At 41.4% G+C, this 24,736-nt stretch overlaps 1 protein-coding gene across 2 annotated transcripts in view; it reads right to left on the reverse strand.

Annotated features, from left to right (window-relative positions):
* Window positions 1-535: 535 nt before the first annotated feature.
* Window positions 536-24,736, reverse strand: part of GCNT4 (glucosaminyl (N-acetyl) transferase 4) — a 50,491-nt gene continuing 26,290 nt past the window's right edge. For both annotated transcript variants that reach the window (XM_075325427.1, XM_075325432.1), the window contains exon 2: window positions 536-7,941. In XM_075325427.1, the coding sequence (XP_075181542.1) occupies window positions 6,621-7,940 (1,320 nt within the window). In that variant the 5' untranslated portion in view covers window position 7,941 and the 3' untranslated portion in view covers window positions 536-6,620. The remainder of the gene's footprint in view (window positions 7,942-24,736) is intronic.

Consider the following 24,736-nt stretch of genomic DNA (forward strand, 5'->3'; position numbering starts at 1 on the left):
TGAATACAATACTATTGCATGAAATTCCCAAAGAGCCTAAATACGTCTGGTCCCTAAAATACAGCCATTGTTTAATTTTGGTTATCTGAAATGTTCACTTTATGAGTAAAGGCTACTTTACACACTGCGATATCGGTCCCGATATCGCTAGTGTGGGTACCCGCCCCCATCTGTTGCGCGACACGGGCAAATCGCTGCCCGTGCCGCACAACATCGCCCAGAGCCGTCACACATACTTACCTGTCCGGCGACGTCGTTGTGACTGGCGAACCGCCTCCTTTCTAAGGTGGCGGTCCATGTGGCGTCACAGCGACGTCACTGAAGCGTCACTGAACCGCCGCCCAATAGCAGCGGAGGGGCGGAGATGAGCGGGACGTAACATCCCGCCCACCTCCTTCCTTCTGCATAGCAGCCGGGAGGCAGGTAAGGGGAGCTTCCTCGTTCCTGCGGCGTCACACGCAGCGATGTGTGCTGCCGCAGGAACGAGGAACAACTTCGTTACTGCCGCAGTAACGATTTTTAAGAATGGACCCCCATGTCACCGATTAGCGATTTTGCACGTTTTTTCAACGATGCAAAATCGCTTATCGGTGTCACACGCAACGGCATCGCTAATGCGGCCGGATGTGCGTCACAAATTCCGTGACCCCAACGACTCCGCATTAGCGATGTCGCAGCGTGTAAAGCCCCCTTAAGAGTTAATTTACCCTGTTTCTGTTAAATTCTTATTTATGGCCAATATTCAGGCCTATTGGCTGTCATGTAATAGCTTGTTTAGACAGACTGATCCCACTTCCATGAACAACCGTTAATGATGTATTGCTGAAATAAAAGATTTTTAAAACAAGCTTAAAAATCTTTTCACTCAAAGAACAAATGCTTCTCTCGTTGGGTGATTGTCGGCTGATAATTGCGAAACTAGTGTTTATATGAACGCTCATTCCCCATTATTACCCGATGCAAAAGCATCTTAAGATTGTCCTAACAATAGAGTAAATACTTGAAATTAAACTAAATCCTCCTTCTTCATCAGTCCAACCACACTAAAAGACCTCTTTATGAAACTCAAAGTATACTGCTCTATAGTTCGAATGCATACCGCTATAAACTGGACCATATTCTGCTGTCTACCCTTAAGGTTGCTAGCGATGTTGCGAGCAATAGCACCCGCCCCCGTCGTTCGTGCGACATTTGGTGATCGCTACCGTAGCGAACAATATCGCTACGGCAGCGTCACACGCACATACCTGTTCAGCGACGTCGCTGTGACCGCCGAACAATCCCTCCTCCAAGGGGGAGGTGCGTTCGGCGTCACAGTGACGTCACAGCGGCGTCACAAAATGGCCGCCCAATAGAAGAGGAGGGGAGGAGATGAGCAGCCGGAACATGCCGCCCACCTCGTTCCTTCCTCATTCCCGGTGGACGCAGGTAAGGAGACGTTCGTCGTTCCTGCGGTGTCACACACAGCGATGTGTGATGCCGCAGCGGCATGTACCACCAACGATGTTAAGAAAAGGAGCGAGGTGTCAACGATCAACAATTTTTGACGTTTTTGCGATCGTTGATCGTCGCTCCTAGCTGTCACACGCTGCGATGTCACTAACGATGCCGGATGTGCGTCACAAACACCGTGACCCAGACGATATATCGTTAGCGATGTCAAAGCGTGTAAAGCACCCTCAAGAGTAACAGAGGGGAATGTGAGGTGTCTGATGCTGTTTGTTTTTTTTTTGTACACAGCTTTTATGATATAGATGTTGATATGATATACAACTTTGGGGCCTTCAGTTTTAAGTCCTATGATAACTCGTTTTTGTAAACAAAAAAATACTTTTGTCTTTGGTGTGTCCGTAGCATATTCCAGTTGGACCATAATTGGTTAAGAATAAAATATCCAGACAAAGCGAGAATACATATAATTTCCTATGATGATTGAAGTGTCAATTATGTCCTTCTTTAAAAAATAATGTGTTTCCTAATAGGACAGTTAAAGTGCAAGATTTTCACTACCTTAGTGCAAAGTGTACAGACTTTTACTAAATAGTCCAAAAGAATCTTGGAAAAAAAATGCCAACCTGAAGGAGGCAACCACATGCAACATTGGATCCTATATATATTATTCTCTCTTATTCCACGCTTAAGAATGGATTTTGACATGACAAATTAATACCACTACAATATAATAGTAAGGCATTCTCTTGGTAGCCGCTGGGGGTCCTTGGTATGGCATCAAGAAATAATGAAAAGCCTTTGGACTTCAGTGACCGTCTTGATCTACTTGTTTACAGCCCTTTTCATGTTATGGGTGTTTTACTTGCACTGCTGACATTATGCAATTATTACTAAGCAATTTTTGTGTCTTATTATCATCTACCCAACAGTGTCTATATTTTATTAATTGGATTTCCTATGAGAATATCTCATTGTCACTTAAAGCAGCAAACAAATGGCAATAGAAAAGGTCTAAAAGCAGAGATAATTTTAACTTTTCTTGCCGTCTTCTATATAGGATGCCGGAACCTTAAAAACATCATCACTAAATAAGTTATAAGAAACCGTGTGGACATGGAGCTCCACATCTGGAGGTCTATGAATTAGGACCTTGTCTGCTACATAACTATGAAGACAGGACTACAACACATAAATATCACCAAGCCTTTTTCGGAAACTGTTGAGGTGAAGCCACTTGGACAACCTTCAATGTGAACTTCTCAGATATTTTTTACAACATGCCATAAGACTACTATTGGCTGGATTTCATCTTTAAAACTCAGTTGGGGATTTTCAGCTCTTTCTGATCATGTATAAAGATGTAACATAAGTAAACTACCAAGAACGAGGATTTATCATAGGTATAGACGATATTTCATAGTGTTGGTGGCCACACTTGTATCACATTTAGTAATGGTAACCAAAGTCAGTGAACTGCCAGCTATCTGTAATGTGTAAAAGTGACACAATTATTTTACCAACTCTATATTATGTACTATATAGTATAATATAACATAAAAAATTAATACCTTCCTATAGTGCGCAGAAGAAATGTTCTTTGAGCCCTAACATCCAAATACATTTATCTCACAGAGCAAAGCTCTACTGTATTAGTCATCTATTGATACAAAGAAAGATACATTATATGATTTGGCTTTTACAAGTCTTTAAAACAGACCAAATCGTGGCAGTATCATTCCAAAACTGTCCGAAAAGTTTTTCGCCGAATGCCAAGTTACTGGATTCATTGCGATAGAGGCTCTTGCTGTAAATAAGAAATAAATCTCTCCAAAATAAGCTAGATCAGCAAATAAAATATACAAATAGATCTAATGCCAACAGACATTTGCAATCATCCTGAGATTTGCTTTGGCACAAACAAAATAGAAAAAACATACAAAAAAAACATAAAACTGTACATCAGTGCATTGAATATTAACGTAAAATAAAATGAATTAATACATCTGGAGAATGTTTAGGTGTAATAAAGAGAAAAGTCGGATGAGTGTATATCATTGCATATGTAATGATTCCGAACATCATTCCTCAGTGCAGTGTGGGATTGCCTATGAGCGGGAAATAGTATATTTATTATACCTCCCCCCATAAAATGCTCACCAATTAAGTCCAATCACTGGTCTTGTCGGTCATGTCGTGATGTACAAAACATCACAGCACAACTGGCCCAGCGGCCCATGACGCGTGGAGGATTTAATATGTGAAAAATAAAACTACACCTTATACTAGGGTAGTGCTTCCTTCTGACATCACTTCTTAATACACATTTACGTTCTTTACATGGGACACTTATCATTTATTTACAAGATAGGAGATATATGATCATCATATCATATGATCCCCACTGATCTCAAGAATTGGGGCTGCTATCCTACCTTACTTCTGCATGCAGTTGTTAATAGACTGGCAGGGTCTCCCATGATGGCTACTGTTCCATGTAATGCTGCTACGAGTACAGTGATCAGCTATATCCCTCATTCCCATAGATGTAAATGCAACAGCTGCAGATAAGTAAGACGAACCACTCCAATTCTGACCGTAGTGAGTAGAAAAAGGGGAGCAGGACTCAAATTTTCATGACCAGTGGAAGTTCCAGAGGCAGGACCCTCAATAATCAGACATTTAAAGGGAATCTGTCACCAGATTTATCGACTGTAAACAGCGGCCACCACCACTGAGCTCTTATATACAGCATTCCAGAATACTGTATATAAGAGCCCAGGCCGCACTGTATAACGTAAAAAACACTTTAATAATACTCATCCAGGGGGCGGTCCGATCCCATGGGTGTCCTGCTCTCCTGTCCGGCGCCTCCTCTCTGCTGTGATCTCCGTCCTCCTTCTTTCTAGTCCAGGCCAGCATTCCGGTCCTGCATAGGAGCACTTTGATTTGCCCTGCTGAGAGCATATCAAATAAGTTTAATGCGCAGGCGCGAGGAAAGGTTAAAGACCGCCCGCGCATGCGCACTACAATACTTTGATCTGACCTGTGCAGGATGTCAATGCTGGCTAGTGTGCATGATATAGGACGCATCATGCACAGGGGCCTCAGAAGAAGGCGATCGCCACAGAGAGGAGGTGCCGGACAAGAGAGAGGAGACGCCGGACCAGAGAGCACCGACACCCATCGGACCTGCGCACCCCCTAAGTAAGTATTATAAAAGTGTTTTTTACGCTATACAGCGCGGCCTGTGCTCTTATATACAGCATTCTGGAATGCTGTATATAAGAGCTCAGTAGAGGTGGCCACAGCTTAGTCAAAAAATCCAGTGACAGGTTCCCTTAAGTGTTTGATTATTGAGGGTCCTACCTCTGGAACTCCCACTGGTCATGGAAATTTGAGTCCTGCTCCCCTTTTTCTCCTCACTACAGTCAGAATTAGAGTGGCCTGGTCTTGCTGTATATAACAGCTCAGTGGTGGTGGCCGCAGCTTATAGTTGCCAAATCTGGTGACACGTGCCCTTTAAGCATAACAGAAATATTTGCAACCTGCATGTCAGAATGAAGCACTATTTCTAATAGAGATATTCCAAAAACGGTGTGTACACAAGTACATTAGATATTTCAATTGGTCACAATTATTATATATTATTCCAATGAAAAATTATTAAAAGGGAAAAAAAACACAGCAATGGTTATCAGTTCTTCCTTGAAGGCATAGAAACCAGGCACATTTTATGATTCCTTTCATGGATGGAGGTAAAATTCAAGGGTTTGTCCACTTTAGGCAAACCTTTGTTTGTTAGAACTGCCCCTAAGCTATAAGCTCATCACAGGGCGTCTCACACTGCGTAATTTATTTGTGAACTCAACACCAAGGGTGCAATTTAATGTGGAACGACCTACATAAAATACCATGCTAGAGGTAAAGCGATCTGCAGCATATATAGTTTTTAAATCTGTATAAATCACCATTGAATATCATTATTTGCAATATGCATGTCACGATTATAGTACATACACTGGGACTCATTTACCAAACTGTCTCACCTAGTTGTACGTTATACTGAGAATTTATAGTACATCCTTTCTTCTTCTTTTTTAGTGCCTCTTAGTGCAGTTTTTCTGAAAATTTCAGATTGGAGAATCTGTAGGGTGCTTGCAAGCGAACAAAGCTATGGCTACATGTGGCTCTCAATATAATGGTGTTCTGCAATTTTTAAGGTTTTCTACTGCCTTCTATGCAAACAATAGACTGCATATCTATAGCAGCCGAAAAACACTATAAAATAATTGTGGCTTGGCAAGTTGCAAAAAATTTTTGGTTGCAGGACTAAAATTGCCTTGTAGCCCTAGCCCCAAGGATAGGGTTACATTATGATGTGAAGATTGTAGTGTTCCACTGGAGCATCGCATAATGATTGTCACTGTTACATTGTGACATGCAACCTACCACTATGCGAACATCACAAAAAAAAATCACGCCTCTCGCAACTTTGCTCTCATAGACCTTAAATGTATGTCACGTGCAACATGCATGTCTCCATTTGGACATTTTTTGCAGCTAAATCCAAGCTCTAAAATAATCTCTAATAAAGTCACAGAATTGTATTTGTGGTCTGAAATATGCTGTGTAGAGTCGCCCTACAGCGTACATCTAAGATCTGGTTCAGACAGCCATATAAAAAAACCCCAGGCCATTCACATCCATGACATGCAGATGTGATTGGATCTACGCACAGCTCCGTGTGCTCATCCGTTTTGCAGACTATTGCATGCACTGTTCTAGATCATGGTGGATATGTGCACTAGCACCTTGGATAAAATTTGGTTTGTGTGAGGTAATAATTAGTCATCACTCATCAGCAACCCTATCACTGGTTGCAGTGGGCAGTTTATTATTACTGGTTGCTTTTAGACTGATTTGATAACTAAGGCCAATTGTGTACCAGAAGAGACAGAACTCATGAAATCTTCCTTGAGTCCATAATGCCAAGAATATTACATGGGTAATACCCTAATTTTTCAATAAATTTTATAATGGTATCGTTTATCAATAATCATCAATAAATAATTTACAGATTATGATTTGAAGACCCCAATTAGGGAGCATAAATTCTAGAAAATACCTTAGGTATCATGGTGAAATACAATAGTAACATCCACAAAAAGTCATGAGGGGGATAAGTAAACCCAATTTCTCTGTTGCTCTTGAATCTTCTCAATCAAGCATTTAATTAATATAGGATCCACTTTTGGATCAAACTTATTTGCAAACCAATGTCCAGAATGAAGGAGCCATCGTAGTTCAGGTGCCCCATAAATACACACACCTCGGACATGGGTTCCCGTGCAAGGTGGATAATGAGTTTCCTCAAGATATGACCATTTCACTAGTCGAGTTTTGCTGTCGAGATCTGTGACATCCCCTTCTGTCCTTGAAATCCCCCCTGGTGCACCTGGCAAACGATTTAGTGTTGCCCAAAAATGTTCATCTGGCGAAAAAGTGTCTTTATTCCACTCTAAAAATTCTAAAACTAGTGGTAAATTAAAAATATATTGAATAAATGAACGACTTAAAACAAAATAGGCACTCCCAGCATACATCTCAATACCTTCAGGTGGTGGAGATTTTTTAGTAAAAGTCCTTACTGGCATTTGAACATAATCAAGGCTTACCACAAACCTGATCTCATGGTGATAGGTGTAGCGATCTTTTTTTATATCCGTTGGTCGTGATGACTCCAGCATATTTTTTCCATTAAGCTTTTTCAGCTCAGAGACAAGTTCATAATTGGATTTCAGTGGCATGTCCTGTCCACACAAATTAATGACATATTTCCACTGGATGGGTGACTTCAGCAAATCGGACAAACAATTGAGATCAGCTTGTAGTCTTGACATGTGAGCATACGTTACTGACTCAAGTTTTGATGCAATAAAAACATTAGGGAAGCATTTTTCTAAGTTTCTCATTGCTTTCTTGAAGTGGGAAGGAGATTTTTGGTCATAATGGATACAGTAGACATTAATCGGGCTGTATATGCTATGTAGAAGGCGTTCCACACTTATAGCACCTTTATGTACAACCAGTGAATATGCTATGGGAAAGTCTTTCTCCTCCTGTGACATAGGTTTGTCAACATAGCGGCGTACATTTTTATAAGCTACACAGTTATTTGTCATTGTCACAACATCTGAATCTTCAAGATCAAATATGCGTCTTCTCCTAAGCTGTAAACCTTTTCCAATCTCCATGGGTTCCATTTCATATATGGCCCTACAGTTGATGTTGGTAGAGGAGTCATTTGGTATGGAATTTTTGGTTACGTAAAGAGAGAAAATATCCGGCTCCACGATATAACTGTGAATTCTAGGAAATAGCAACTCAACTTTCAAAAGCTTTAAAATACAGAGCAAGGACACAGCAATTAAGAGGAAGGTAACTTTCTGTCGTTGAAGAAATAACGGACAACTCTTCGGCTTCTTCATTCTGAAAGAAAACAGCAGATATAAGGAATTCAGTGTATGTGTCTCAAAGAAAATGCAAAGGAAAGACAGCAATAACAACATTTACAATATTGTAGATTGTTTGATATCCAGGAAATTTTTGCTTGAGCTTCAGAGGTTTTTTTTTTAGTTTTTGCTTCAACCTTGACTAAAGGGTACGTGCCCATGATCAGTGTTCACAGCATTTTGAACGGAGCATGTTTCAGCTGCTTCCAAAACGCTGCGATGTGCAGTGAAAGCAAAGTGGATGGATTTCTAGAAATCCCGTGACCACTGTGCGTAAACGGCCCATGGAGAAAACTGACCTGTGGTGTGGTTTTGCAAGCCACAGCATAATCAATTCTTTGCTGCAGTCGCAAGTGTTCTCTGCTGGGAGAGCAGAAGAGAGAGACTGCAACTGCTCAAGCCTGGATCATGGGCATGAGTAGCTACGGTCTCCTGCGGAGGAGACTCGCGGCCCTGCAGGTCATGACCCACCGCATCCAGGACGCAGCAGATCCTGATCATGGGCACATACCCTAAGCTTTGGATAATGAATACTCCTCACATGTTGTACAATTATGAGTCATGAGCAATGTAAGGACAGGGGCATTGGGATCATTGCTGTCTACTATCAATACAAGCAGGGAATAACAGTGTGGTTCTCATTCAGGAAGGCATGGGGGATTTCATTATAGGGGTTGTCCATTGGATAAAAGTAGTCAGAAACATTATACAAAATAAACAGTGTAAAGTCCTCCTCTATCTATTTCAAACGTTTACATTGTACTGCTGGTTCTTACGTACTGGTCCCATCTATACTTCCCAGAAATATCTAGAGATGCCCAATCATTGCCAAAGGCAGTTCACAACTCTGATTCGCAGAGCGAACATTTATGACCATTTCAGCCGGGGCCAAGAAGGGACTGAGAAGTAGGAACCAGCAGGGACTGGGTAAACGTCTGAACAGGAGATGTTGTGTATTGATAAGTGCGAGTATTGCTTCACTTTTTTTTTTTTAACCAGTCTGGGCATTTTTACTAATTTTCATCTAGTAAACAACCCCTTTACATTCAAGCTTTCATTTACAGCAGGATCCTGGATATTGGACAGAACAGGACTTCTAAGGGAAAATATTGTGTGCATGCTTAGTTATCCCCCCATATATAGTCAGTACTGTGATACTGTTCTGTTTTATCTGTTTATACCATGTTAGGCCTCTGCCACACTCACGTGAATTTCACGCACGTGCCGAGAGACACGTATTTTCCCTGCGTGTTGCGTGCAGGTAAGTACGTGTCTCTGGTACGTGCGTGACACGTGTGTTCTACGTGTGCTATCCGCGATAGCACACGTAGAATCAGTAATTATTATACTCACCTGGTCCTCCCTGCTGTCCGCGCTGCTGTCCGTGGTGCTGATCCTCGGGCTCCAGCCCTCCCGTCTCCCCGCTGCTGCTGCTGCCAGGCAGTGAAGTGAATATTCTATGAGATTAATGAGCGGCGGTCGGCAGCAAGAGGCAGCAGCGGCAGAGACAGGAGGGCTGGAGAAGGTGAGTTAATGTTTTTTATTTTTTTCCCTGACATGTGTGTTTACTCCGGCGCGTGTCACACGGGACCGCATCCACACTACACCCGTGTGGTACGGGTGCGGGCCGTGTAACACCCGTGCTGCCGGAGAAAACACTGACATGTCAGCGCTTTGAAAATCGCACACACGTACAAACGCACACGGACACACGTTCCGTGTGGTTTTACGTGTGTGTGCCTGCTACCATAGGGTAGCATTGCTGTACATGTCTCCGTGCCGCCGGTACGTGTAAAAAATGCCAAACACGTGCCGGAGGCACGGATGTGTGGCAGAGGCCTTAGATTGTATGTATTATTGTAACCCTGCCTTTTTATAATGATAATTTGTCCCCATATGTATACACTAAAAGCTGAAAAGTCATTTCCTCAAAACAAGAAGCAAAGCTCAGCAGTCAGTGTTAAAATTGCAATAATTCAGGATTTTTTCAAAAAGTGACAGGAAAAATGAAAAAATACTTAATCAAAAGTGTTAAATCACAAAAACATAAATAACGGGCCATTTTCTGTTTATTCACTCCCTTTAACTTTGATGAAATAGTCTTGGCCATCAAGATGACTATATTCTGCCACAGACACTCAAGACTTGTGAAATACCATTTTATTTTTTTTCCACTGCGACAGAAAATCTTTATGCTTCCATTTATTTGATACGCTTATTATCTTCCTGTTGCAAAGTCGAATAACAGCAATTAATTTACGGATCTAACTGTTCATTAATAAATTAGAATTATGAGACTCAAGGTTCTTAAAGAACATGAAGTAAAAGTACAAGGAGTATTGCTCTAGTGAAATTCAGCTTTAAAAGGGAACCTGTCATCTGATTCATACTGCCTAAACCAGGGGCAGCATGAAGCAGATCCTTGCTGCACGAATACACCCAGGTAGACTTTACTCAGAAACAATTTGGCATATCAGAGAAGCTGTACTTTAAAGATGTGATGGCGACCAGAGACAACACTAGCTCAGCGCTGCACTCAGCCGGCTTCTCCCAGGTCTAGGTGATTGATTGCTATAGGAGACACCTGTCAATCACCTGGAGTGGTGCAGGGAGAAGTTGGCCGGGGACAGAGCTGAATTAGGGTACATGCCCACTATCAGGACCTGCTGTATCCTGGACGCGGCGGGTCCTGACCTGCGAGGCCACGAGTCTCCGCAGGAAATTGCAGCTGCCGGTGCCCACGATCAGGGTGCGGGGGGCTGTGGTTTCTTGCTTGTGTTCTTCCTACGGAGTACGCTTTTGACGCCACAGCAAAGAATTGACATGCTTGCGGCTTGAAAACCTGCACCGCAAGTCAGTTTTTGCTGCGGGCAGTACACACACAGTGAGCATGGGATTTCGATAAAACCCATCAACTGTGCTTGTACTGTACAACGCAGCGTTTTGGACGCAGCGAAAACACACTGCATCCAAAACGCTGCAAACACTGATCGTGGGCATGCACACTAAAGGGGGCTTTACACGCTACGATATCGTTAATGTTTGGTCGCCGGGGTCAAGTTGTTAGTGACGCACATCCGGCGTCATTAACGATATCGCAGCGTGTAATACTTACCAGCGACCTTAGGCGACCTCAAAAATGGTGAAAATCGTTCACCATGGAGAGGTCGTCCCAAAGTCAAAAATCGGTAAGGGTTGTTTAGCGTTGTGGTTCATCGCTCATGCGGCAGCACACATCGCTATGTGTGACACCGCATGAGCGAGGAACGTCTCCATACCTGCCGCCGGCCCCAATGAGGAAGGAAGGAGGTGGGCGGAATGTTACGTCCTGCTCATCTCTGCCCCTCTGCTTTGATTGGCCGGCCGCTTAGTGACGATGCGGTGACGTCGCTGTGATGCCGAACATCCCTCCCCCTTGAAGGAGGGATTGTTCGGCAGTCACAGCGACGCCGCTGACCAGGTATGTGTGATGCTGCGTAGCGATAATGTTCGCTACGGCAGCGATCACAAACAATCGCATGTGCGACGGGGGCGGGTACTTACACGGTCGCTATCGCTAGAAATTGCTAGCGATATCGCTACCGTGTAAAGCCCACTTTAGTTTCATATGAGCATTTCAGAGAAAAGTGTACCTTGTTGCAATCGTGCACCCAGGCTGCGATTCATGCTGCCTGTGGTTTAGACAGCATGAATCTGGTGACAGGTTTCCTCTAGTGAGAATCTATAATCAGGATTTACCCCGTCATGTGTTAAGCCCCCGTCACATTTAACGACTTACCAGTGGTCTCGAAAACGATGAGACCTGATAAGGATCGCTGGTAAGTCGCTTGGATGTCGCTGGTGAGATGTCACACAGTCAGACCTTCCCAACGATGCAGTAACGATGAGCGACCTGTATAACGATGAGCGACCTGTATAGGAGGTCATTGTTAGGTGTCAAACACAGCGATGTGTCCTGCCCAGCAGGACATCACCTTTGAAGAAAATGGTCTGCACCCTTTGGCAACGACTAGCGATCTCACAGCAGGGGCCTGATCGCTGGTAGGTGTCACACATAATGAGATCGCTGGCAAGATCGTTACTGCATCACAGAAACGGTGACGCAGCAACGCTCTCGTTAGCAATCTTGTTGTGTGTGACGGGACCTTTAGGAGTGCTGTATCAGCCTCCCAATAACAGTTGTAATCATGTCACTACTACAAATAATTCTTTATAGTTAACAACCTCATGTCCTAATAATTGACTACTGGCACTCCAAATGACATAGTTTATACACATTTATTGGGCATCCCTAGATGACCAAATTAAAGGAGTGACGCCATTTTCCAATAAAAACAATCTTTATTTAAACATATATTTTAAAATATTTTAGCATAAAGGTACCGTATAGAAGAGAGACACAGGCAGAAAAAATAATTAAATCCCTATATTAGTAACTGGGATATTCACACCCAGACAGGTGAGTATCTATATAGTTACAGCCAAAAAACATGTATTGAATGGACCAAATGTAGACCTAGTGATCACAGCTATATTATTGTTGCCAATGTAACAAATTCATTACTGCAAATTTCTACCATATATGATTTTTATAAAAGTATCATATATCATATGGACCAAGTGTAGACTCTGCGGTTCCACCTGCGTTTTTCATCAGCAGTGCACAAATTTTTCCATGCAGGGTTCCCCGATAAATAATCTGTACTCATGAGAATAAATAAATAAAAGAGTATACAGGTTCCCCAATACACAAGAATTAATTCCAATGGATGCAGTGTAAATTACCGATGAACGCACATGGTAGTATCCGCAGAGCCCACATACGTCCACAGACACATGGGATCTATTACACTTTAAAAATGCAGTATACATTTGCAAACCACCCGTAATAATGACCGCAAAGTCCACATAAGTCCATAATCAAATAAAGATTACTATAGTTAGGCTGACAATGAGCATATTAGTATCGTAATATTACATCACCTGAATGGGAAGTATCCTGCCGTGACCCTCACACTCCGACACGTGTTTCGCAAACAGCTTTCTCGAGGAGCGCTCCTCGAGAAAGCTGTTTGCGAAACACGTGTCGGAGTGTGAGGGTCACGGCAGGATACTTCCCATTCAGGTGATGTAATATTACGATACTAATATGCTCATTGTCAGCCTAACTATAGTAATCTTTATTTGATTATGGACTTATGTGGACTTTGCGGTCATTATTACGGGTGGTTTGCAAATGTATACTGCATTTTTAAAGTGTAATAGATCCCATGTGTCTGTGGACGTATGTGGGCTCTGCGGATACTACCATGTGCGTTCATCGGTAATTTACACTGCATCCATTGGAATTAATTCTTGTGTATTGGGGAACCTGTATACTCTTTTATTTATTTATTCTCATGAGTACAGATTATTTATGGGGGAACCCTGCATGGAAAAATTTGTGCACTGCTGATGAAAAACGCAGGTGGAACCGCAGAGTCTACACTTGGTCCATATGCTATATGATACTTTTATAAAAATCATATATGGTAGAAATTTGCAGAAATGAATTTGTTACATTGGCAACAATAATATAGCTGTGATCACTAGGTCTACATTTGGTCCATTCAATACATGTTTTTTGGCTGTAACTATATAGATACTCACCTGTCTAGGTGTGAATATCCCAGTTACTAATATAGGGATTTAATTATTTTTTCTGCCTGTGTCTCTCTTCTATACGGTACCTTTATGCTAAAATATTTTAAAATATATGTTTAAATAAAGATTGTTTTTATTGGAAAATGGCGTCACTCCTTTAATTTGGTCATCTAGGGATGCCCAATAAATGTGTATAAATAATTCTTTATGTATTTACTGCAGAACGTAAGTTTAATCTCAACATGCCTGTATCCGGTATAGTCAGGGAGCTCCATCCTTCATGCCAGCACTTTGCTGGTATCATGCCCACAGTGGCATGATTGACAAACCAGTGTGTGCAGAGAGAACAGTGAGGAGAACAAGTCTTTCCTGTACATACTGGTTTGACAGTCTCGCTGCTGTGTGAAACCAGCAAAGTACTGGGATGAGGGATGGGCTCTAAGTACAGCTACACTGATATTAGACTTCACTTTTAAAGTAAATATATTTATAATAAAGCCATCATTAAAATCATTACTAGGAGGATGATATTTAACTCCTAGTACATTATGAGGGTAAATCCTATTGTTAATTTAAGATTTTTATATTTCTTAAGAGTTGGAACAACTTTTCTCCTCATCAAATATTATGGCCAGGAGATGCTGCACTGGGCTGTACATGTATTGTTACAGGCAGGTCATCGAAATAAATGACCATCCATGTAATGCCTGGGAGCCCAAGAGGGCGCTGCTTATACATTGTGTTACTCTATTCTCGCTTATTAAAGGGGTGCTTGTCTGGCCATCCCCCTCAATGTTACTTCCCAATAGGACATACAGTGGGTACGAAAAGTATTCAGACCCCTTTACATTTTTCACTCTTTTCTTCATTGCAGCCATTTGGTAAATTAATAAAAGTTCATATTTTTTTCTCAGTAATGTACATTCTGCACCCCATCTTACAGAAAAAAAAACCCGAAATGTCGAAATTTTAGCAATTTTTTTTAAATAAGAAAATCTGAAATATCACATGTTTGTAAGTATTCAGAGCCTTTGCTCAGTATTGAGTAGCAGCACCCTTTTTAGCTAGTACAGCCAAGAGTCTTCTTGGGAATGATGCAACAAGTTTTTCACACCTAGATTTGGGGATCCTCTGCCATTCATCCTTGCAGATCCTCTCCAGGTCCGTCAGGTTGGATGGTGAACATCCATTTTCAGGTCTCTCCAGAGATGCTCAATTGGGTTTAGGTCAGGGCTCTGGTTGGGCCAGTCAAGAATGGTCACAGAGCCACTCCTTTGTTATTTTAGCTGTGTGCTTAGGGTCATTGTCTTGTTGGAAGGTGAACCTTCGGCTAAGTCTGAGGTCCAGAGCACACTGGAAAAGGTTTTCTTCCAGGATATCTCTGTACTTGGCCGCAATCATCTTTCTTTCAATTGCAACCAGTTGTCCTGTTACTGCGACTGAAAAACACCCCCATAGCATGATGCTGCCACCTCCATGTTTCACTGTTGGGATTGTATTGGGCTGGTGATGAGAAATGCCTGGTTTTTGCCAAACATACAGCTTAGAATTATCACCAAAAAGTTCTATCTTCATCTCATTAGACCATAGAATCTTATTTCTTTGAGTCTGGGAGTCCTTCATGTGTTTTGTTGCAAACTCTATGCGGGATTTCATATGTCTTGGGCCCGTTTCACACGTCAGTGAAAAACACAGACGTTCTTCACTGACGTGTAAAACACGCACATGTCTCTCCGTGTTCCGTGATTCACGGCACACGTGGGTTGTCCATGTGCAATCCATGACTGCATATGGACATTACTCACCTGCCTTCACTGCTGCTGTCCATGGTGCTGAAGTCTCCAGCTCTGCAGCGTTCGCCCACCGCTCTCAGCACCTACTTCCTGGTCGGGTTTTCCTGCTCTCATGAGTATTCATGAGCCAGGCAGAAGCTGCCGAGAGCAGAGGCTGCAGAGCGAATCGCAGGCAAGGTAAGTTGAAAATATTTAATATGTTCGTGATTTTCTGGTACGTGTTTCACTGATCACACACGGACAACACCATAGTGTGGTCCGTGGGTCATCAGTGATGCCAGAAAAAAACTGACTTGTCTCCGTGCAGAATCACGGCCACGCGTGCACGCTCCACGGAAACAAGTTCAGTGAAAAATCACTGATGTGTGAGCAGACCCATTGATTATAATGGGTCTACGTATGTCAGTGATTCTGGTACGTTTTAAAAAAAGCACAAATGTACCAGAATCACTGACGTGTGAAAGGGGCCTTGCACTGAGGAGAGGCTTCCTTTGGGCCACTCTGTCGTAAAGGCCTGACTGGTGGAGGGCTGCAGTGATAATTACAGTTAGGTCCAGAAATATTTGGACAGTGACACAAGTTTTGTTATTTTAGCTGTTTACAAAAACATGTTCAGAAATACAATTATATATATAATATGGGCTGAAAGTGCACACTCCCAGCTGCAATATGAGAGTTTTCACATCCAAATCGGAGAAAGGGTTTAGGAATCATAGCTCTGTAATGCATAGCCTCCTCTTTTTCAAGGGACCAAAAGTAATTGGACAAGGGACTCTAAGGGCTGCAATTAACTCTGAAGGCGTCTTCCTCGTTATCATGTAATCAATGAAGTAGTTAAAAGGTCTGGGGTTGATTACAGGTGTGTGGTTTTGCATTTGGAAGCTGTTGCTGTGACCAGACAACATGCGGTCTAAGGAACTCTCAATTGAGGTGAAGCAGAACATCCTGAGGCTGAGAAAAAAGAAAAACTCCATCAGAGAGATAGCAGACATGCTTGGAGTAGCAAAATCAACAGTCGGGTACATTCTGAGAAAAAAGGAATTGACTGGTGAGCTTGGGAACTCAAAAAGGCCTGGGCGTCCACGGATGACAACAGTGGTGGATGATCGCCGCATACTTTCTTTGGTGAAGAAGAACCCGTTCACAACATCAACTGAAGTCCAGAACACTCTCAGTGAAGTAGGTGTATCTGTCTCTAAGTCAACAGTAAAGAGAAGACTCCATGAAAATAAATACAAAGGGTTCACATCTAGATGCAAACCATTCATCAATTCCAAAAATAGCCAGGCCAGAGTTAAATTTGCTGAAAAACACCTCATGAAGCCAGCTCAGTTCTGGAAAAGTATTCTATGGACAGATGAGACAAAGATCAACCTGTACCAGAATGATGGGAAGAAAAAAAGTTTGGAGAAGAAAGGGAACGGCACATGATCCAAGGCACACCACATCCTCTGTAAAACATGGTGGAGGCAACGTAATGGCATGGGCATGCATGGCTTTCAATGGCACTGGGTCACTTGTGTTTATTGATGACATAACAGCAGACAAGAGTAGCCGGATGAATTCTGAAGTGTACCGGGATATACTTTCAGCCCAGATTCAGCCAAATGCCGCAAAGTTGATCGGACGGCGCTTCATAGTACAGATGGACAATGACCCCAAGCATACAGCCAAAGCTACCCAGGAGTTCACGAGTGCAAAAAAGTGGAACATTCTGCAATGGCCAAGTCAATCACCAGATCTTAACCCAATTGAGCATGCATTTCACTTGCTCAAATCCAGACTTAAGACGGAAAGACCCACAAACAAGCAAGACCTGAAGGCTGCGGCTGTAAAGGCCTGGCAAAGCATTAAGAAGGAGGAAACCCAGCGTTTGGTGATGTCCATGGGTTCCAGACTTAAGGCAGTGATTGCCTCCAAAGGATTCGCAACAAAATATTGAAAATAAAAATATTTTGTTTGGGTTTGGTTTATTTGTCCAATTACTTTTGACCTCCTAAAATGTGGAGTGTTTGTAAAGAAATGTGTACAATTCCTACAATTTCTATCAGATATTTTTGTTCAAACCTTCAAATTAAACGTTACAATCTTCACTTGAATTCTGTTGTAGAGGTTTCATTTCAAATCCAATGTGGTGGCATGCAGAGCCCAACTCGCGAAAATTGTGTCACTGTCCAAATATTTCTGGACCTAACTGTAACTTTGTGCAACTTATCCCATCTCCCTACTGTATTTCTGGAGCTCAGCCACAGTGATCTTGGGGATCTTCTTTACTTCTCTCGCCAAAGCTCTTCTCCCACGATTGCTCAGTTTGGCTGGACGGCCAGATCTAGGAAGAGTTCTGGTGGTCCCAAACTTCTTCCATTTAAGGATTATGGAGGCCACGGTGCTCTTAGGAACTTTGAGTACTGCAGAAATTCTTTTGTAACCTTGCCAAAGATCTGTGTCTTGCCACTATTCTGTCTCTGAGCTCCTTGGGCAATTCCTTTGGCCTCATGATTCTCATTTGGTCTGACATGCACTGTGAGCTGTGAAGTCTTATGTAGACAGGTGTGTGCCTTTCCAAATGAAGTCCTATCAGTTTAATTAAACACAGCTTGACTCCAATGAAGGAGTAGAACCATCTCAAGGAGGATCACAAGGAATTTGACAGCATGTGACTTAAATATGAGTGTCTGAGCAAAGGGTCTGAATACTTATGACCATGTCATATTTTCGTTTTTTTTGTTTACAAATTTGCAAAAAAACCTACCATTCTGTTTTTTTTTCTGTCAAAATGGGGTGCAGAGTGTACATTAATTAGAAAAAAATGAACTTTTTTGAATTTACCAAATGGCTGCAATGAAACAAAGTGAAAAATGTAAAGGGTCTGAATACTTTCCATACCCACTGTATGGACAAGGTTGTCTTTATGAGAAAACTCCTTAAACTTACTTATTTGTGGCTGCCAAGTGAAAATGTATACATTTGTTGACATATCTAATCAATTTTTAATAAATACTATCTAAAGTCTACATGGTCAGATTGTTGATTGCAGATCCACTTTAGTGTCCAAAGACATACAGATAGGGAATTTAGATTGTGAGCCCCAATGGGGACAGCGTTCCTGATGTATATGAAGCGCTGCGAAATATGTTAGCGCTATATAAAAATAAAGATTTATTTTTTTTTTTTTTTTAGTGCCCGCTTATTGTTTACCCTGAGTTGGAGGGTATTTATTCTTTGGAGTGTCTTACATTATTATTATGGACTATTATACCATCTAGTTTATTCTATTGTCTATTTCTTAGTTTTATTTTTCCAATACTGTTTGTTTAAATTTCATTATATATGTATTCATTTACAGTACAGACCAAATGTTTGGACACACCTTCTCATCTCTAGAACAACTATTAAGAGGAGACTTTGTGCAGCAGGTTTTCATGGTAAAATAGCTGCTAGGAAACCTCTGCTAAGGACAGGCAACATGCAGAAGAGACTTGTTTGGGCTAAAGAACACAAGGAATGGACATTAGACCAGTGGAAATCTGTGCTTTAGTCTGATGAGTCCAAATTTGAGATCTTTGTAGAAAAGGTGAACGGATGGACTCTACATGGCTGGTTCCCACCGTGAAGCATGGAGTAGAAGGTGTGATGGTGTGGGGGTGCTTTGCTGGTGACACTGTTGGGGATTTATTAAAAATTGAAGGCATACTAAACCAGCATGGCTACCACAGCATCTTGCATCGGCGTGCTATTCCATCCGGTTTGCGTGTAGTTGGACCATCATTTATTTTTCAACAGGACAATGACCCCAAACACACCTCCAGGCTGTGTAAGGGCTATTTGACTAAGAAGGAGAGTGATGGGATGCTACACCAGATGACCTGGCTTCCACAGTCACCAGACCAGAAACCAATCGAGATGGTTTGGGGTGAGCTGGACCACAGAGTGAAGGCAAAAGAGCCAACAAGTGCTAAGCATTTCTGGGAACTCCTTCAAGACTGTTGGAAAACCACTTCCGGTGACTATTTCTTGAAGCTCATCAAGAGAATGCCAAGAGTGTGCAAAGCAGTTATCAGAGCAAAAGGTGGCTACTTTGAAGAACCTAGAATATAAAACATATTTTCAGTTGTTTCACACTTTTTTAAGTATTTCATTCCACATGTTTTCATTCATAGTTTTGATGTCTTCAATGTGAATCTACAATTTTTAGAGTCATGAAAATAAAGAAAACGCTTTGAATGAGAAGGTGTGTCCAAACGTTTGGCCTGCAGTGTATAATTGTTTGCCCCTATTTTTTTCTTTTGGGTACATTGCTTATGTTTTGCTATTTGTCCCAATTGAGGTTATTTTGGCTTTATAGTGTTCACTCTTTCTTGTCTTCTAGTTTTATCATAAGATAACCAACACCAAAAGAGTCTGGCCTGTGTTATTCTCCCTCCATACAAATAATTTTCATATTCTCGTAAATCCACCGGCATGTTAATTGCAGACTGAGAGAGCATATATGTTTAATTTGGGTGACGAACCAAAGTTTAGAACAAATGATCATTTCATAAATCTATCTGTAAATCTGAGACTTTTGTATTATGCTCTATCAAAACTGTAGACCTTGCTCAGCAAAACGCTGAGTCCTAGAGTTGTTTCTCAGTACCATGTGCCATAGACATGTACCACCTTTTCTTTTTATATCTTAGGAACAGTTGTTAATAAAACAGGGATATAATTCCCTTAAAAAAAAAAAAAGTTAAACCTGCTAAATATAGCAGAAAGGAATTCCAACCTAATATAGAAGAGTACAGGTCATGCTCCACTGCCGTACCACTAGCTACTTACAATCAATTAATCAAGAAATCCAGCAGATGCTCTTAAGAGTGATGTATGCACAGCAGGATCATAGAATGACAACTGGGTCCCTATGTCTAGAGGGGCTAAACAGACATATAAAGAGAAGTATTTCTTATATGAATATGAACAATTTTTTAAGTGATCAAAGATCATTTGTCTTCTCTGAGTAAATCAGACCCACCATAAGACAGCATTGGCAGGTACAGTGGAAACCAGACGTTTACATACACTATCTAAAAAGACATATATGAAATCAGACAAGAAATCAGTATAAACCTTTCACATTTTAGGTCAATTATAGTATTATCAAAATAATTTATATTTGCCAAATGCCAGAATAATAATAATAGTAAGAGAATGTTTGAAGGCATTTTTATTACTTTCTGTAAAGACAAAAGTTTACATACAATCAGTGTACTATGCCTTTAAATAGTAGGGGACAGCCCATATGATGATGTCATGTCTTTGGAAGCTTCTGACAGGTTTATTGGCAACATCTGAGTTAATTAGAGACACACATGTGGATGTATTTTAATGTACATATTAAACACACTGCTTCTTTGTGAAGCATCACGGGAAAGTCAAAAGACATCAGCCAAAATCTCAGGAAGAGAATTGTGGACTTGCACAAGTCTGATTCATCGTTGGATGCCATTTTCAGTTACCTGAAGGTGCTTCGTTCATTTGTACAAACAATTATACGCATGTACAAACAAGATGGGAATGTCCAGCCATCATACCGCTCAGGAAAGAGACGAGTTCTGTGTACCATAGATGAACGTTCTTTGGTCAGACTTGTGCATATCACCCCAAGAACAAAAGCAAAAGACTTTTGCTGGTAGATGCTGGTAAGATTGTGTCATTATCCACAGTGAAATGAGTACTGTATCAACATGAGCTGAAAGGTACTCTGCCAGGAAGAAGCCATTACTCCAAAAGAAACATAAAAAAGCCAGATAAATGTTTGCAAATGCACACAGGAACAAAGACCTTGATTTTTGGAGACATCTGTAATCTGACAACACTATAATTTAACTATTTGGCCATAGTGACCATCGTTACGTTTGGAAGAAAAAAGGAAGAAGCTATGAAGCCTGAGAACACCATCCCAACTGTGAAACACGGGGGCGGCAGCATCATGTTGTGGGGTTATTTTGCTGCAGGAGGCACTGCAGAAAACCAAAATAGATGGCATCATGAAGAAAGTGCACGATTATGTGGCAATACTGAAGCAAGATCTAAGGACATTAGCCAGGAACTTAAAGCTTGGCAGGAAATGGGTCTTCCAAATGCAAAATGACCCGAACCATACTGCTAAACTGGTTACAAAGTGGCTTAAGGATAAAAAAAAATCAATGTTTTAGAGTGGCCTTCACAAAGCCTTGGTTTTAATTCCATTGAAAATTTATGGGCAAAGTGGAAAAGGCCGCTGCGAGGAAAGTGACCTAAAAACATGGCTCAGTTACACCAGTTCTATCAGAAAGAATTGGCGCAAATTCCTACCAACTATTGTGAGAAGCTTCTGGAAGGATAATGTTTGACACAAGTCATACAGTTTAAGAGCAATGGTACTAAATACTAATGATATGTATGTAAACTTTTGACTTTGCAGAAAGTAATAAAAACACATTAAAACATTCTCTCTCTCATTATTCTAGCATTTGGCAAATATAAATAATTTTGGTTTCTAGCTGACCTAAAACGTGTAAGGTTTATTCTGATTTCATGTCAGATAGTGAGAAAAACCTGCAGATGTGTCTTTTTAGATAGTGGCTTTAACTTCTGGTTTCAACTCTATATATGTATGTGTGTAAAAACTGAAATATTTTGGAACTTTGGAGGCTTCAAGTTTCACCTTCTACAAGTGACATGCCTCATTATTAATACAGGCAGGTACATATAAAGAAATGTATAATGCGGACAAGTTCTACAGATGTTCAACAGGGTGTGTACGATGCAGTTTGACACTCTGATGGTCGTGTAAGGCAGTATATACCACCATGAATGCCTTCACTCAATATACTGTGTATGGGAGAATCTCCATACTTATACCTCTGATGTATGTCACTAACGTGCTTTCATTACAGGATACTGCAAAGAATACATTTTTTACCATAGACATTTAAATTAAATAGTATAGTCTACTATCAAGTAGCATAATACATAGAGAAAAAGACAAAATCTTTATGGACACATACTGGCCCGGCAAATATTAAAATAACACATTTATGGCAAGTGACAGGTTAATCAGAGGGCTATTCATTTTTTTTTTTGCGAATACATTCACATACACTAAAGATGGGGCCAAAACGCGGTGTGAGCTGGCCCTTACCCTCTGTAACTCGCCTGTTTTCTCTTTCTCCATAACATAAGGCGATTTAGGGATTGCTCATCTTTGCCTTTATTTATGATGATGTCCACGTTGTCGTTACTCATCCTCGGTTGCTCTAGGTGCCTCACTGTCGCCCACTATGTCTCCATTTGTAAGGTCTATTTTTCATTAACCTTTCTATAATATATATATATATATATATATATATATATATATATATATATATATATATATTATTGTTCCTCCTCTCATCCCTTCACTGTGTAGGTGAATAATTGCTGAGTTACTGCTGGCTGCCTCCCTCACTTCTCTATAGCAATAGATCTTGGCCACGTTCCCTTTTCTAGCTCCGCATAAACATCAGAGGTCTGCTATTTCTCAAAAGCGAATGGGAACATGAAACATTTTATTCCTGTGCAGCTGAGATCAGATTTACCACCAAATCATTTCCTTTATAGATGCAGCAGTGTAATCAATTAGACTATTAACATCGTTCCTGAGACAAGTCATTCAAAGTAATTACATTAAGGAGAAGCAATTCCTTAAGGCAACATTCCCAACGCATTTTTCCAAGCCTCCAGAGAGTGAGTATGTGCAGAGAATACTGCAGGTCTACATCACATTCAACAGTCAGCTGCAGAATTTAGCTGCTGTCAGCTTCTTATATGCAAAGCACTAGCACTGCATTGAATAACTGAATGTAGGACAGGTTTGGTATTTTCACTGCTACTCATGTAATTGAATATACCATTAACTAATGATCTGACGCTGAGGCATTTAGCAAATTTCACAGGACTTGTGCCATATTTAATGTGCTTGATAACGTTGTTCACACAGTGCATATTTTAGCCTTATTAGATAAAAAAAACCCCACCAAAATATAAAGGATTGCTCCTGCGCTTTAAGGTCCCCATACACATTAGGTTAAATGGGCTGTCCACTACTTGGACAACCCATTCTCATTCCTCTTGTTTGCCCCCATAAAATATACAAGCCTATACTCACCTCTGGTGCGGCCGCGGTTTTAGCAATGTCTAAAACCACGTTCTTTGGGCCCATGTGACATTTCTATGACACACGATCCATGCGATCAATCAGTGCCGGCTTCCTTCTCCCCACCTTCGGAAATTTTAGTCAGCGCTGCACTCACAAACTGCTCAAATATCCAAAGGCGGGGAGACAGACGTCGGGCGCTGATTGGTCATGGGGCTCGCTTGTCATAACAATGTGACTTGGGCCTCGGGAACGCGGCTTTAGACATAGTTGGAACCGCGGCCGCACCGGAGCATAGGCTTATTTGTTTTTACGGGGCAAACAAGGGGAATGAGAAGGGTTAGTCCTAGTAGTGGATAACCCCGTTAAAAGTGGCCTCTTTCCTGATAGAGGATGTAGGTGAGAGAAGGATTGGCACATTGGAATCACAATGGATGATCCTTTTGTTCTCCACGGAGATAAGCCAGAGGAGTCTGGCAGTGGCTCTCATAGTGAAAACAGGAGTTCACGACCGAACCGTACAATTCTTTGTATCGGGAAGTCAGGAGAGATGATCGTTCGGCCAAGAGCAACCTGGCGTTACTAACCCCTACCTGCACCCCGACGTAGACGCACCTGATGGTGATCACCTACTGATGGACACCTGTAATCGACAGCAGTATTCCTGGTCTGTTGGCAGAAATCAGTGAAAACTTATATTTTATCCACTGGATACTTCTGCACCTTGATCAATGCAGATCTCAGCGCTAGCAAAGCTTGATTTAACTATGTATAAAGCTTGAGCAAACATAGAGATGTGAGCTGAGATATCTTTCCTATTTTCCTATTTCCTATAACCGCCTTCCGTCTGACTTTCTGAGACTCATACAAGTAATAGTGCTCAGTCTCCAGGAAAAGATAACTGCTTGTACAACAATTCTCTAACACATTGCTGTTTCTAATGTTAGCCTGTTATGAAGTAAAAAGAAAAATCTCCTGGAAAGGAAATAACTTCCTAAGCAGTAGTCAATAGCACAGTAGAGCAGTATTCTGTCAATGAGTTTCTGACTATAGCTTTCCATGCAGCCAGTTTTAGTAGTCAGATGGGAGGGGCAAAACGGAGGATAAAATCGAGGCTTAAGACAGACAACATTAAAATGCCCTGCTATGTCCACACGATTAGGGTTTGCAGCATTTTGGAC

This window comes from Anomaloglossus baeobatrachus, chromosome 1 (assembly GCF_048569485.1).
Source record: "Anomaloglossus baeobatrachus isolate aAnoBae1 chromosome 1, aAnoBae1.hap1, whole genome shotgun sequence".
NCBI classification, from domain to species: Eukaryota; Metazoa; Chordata; class Amphibia; order Anura; family Aromobatidae; genus Anomaloglossus; species Anomaloglossus baeobatrachus.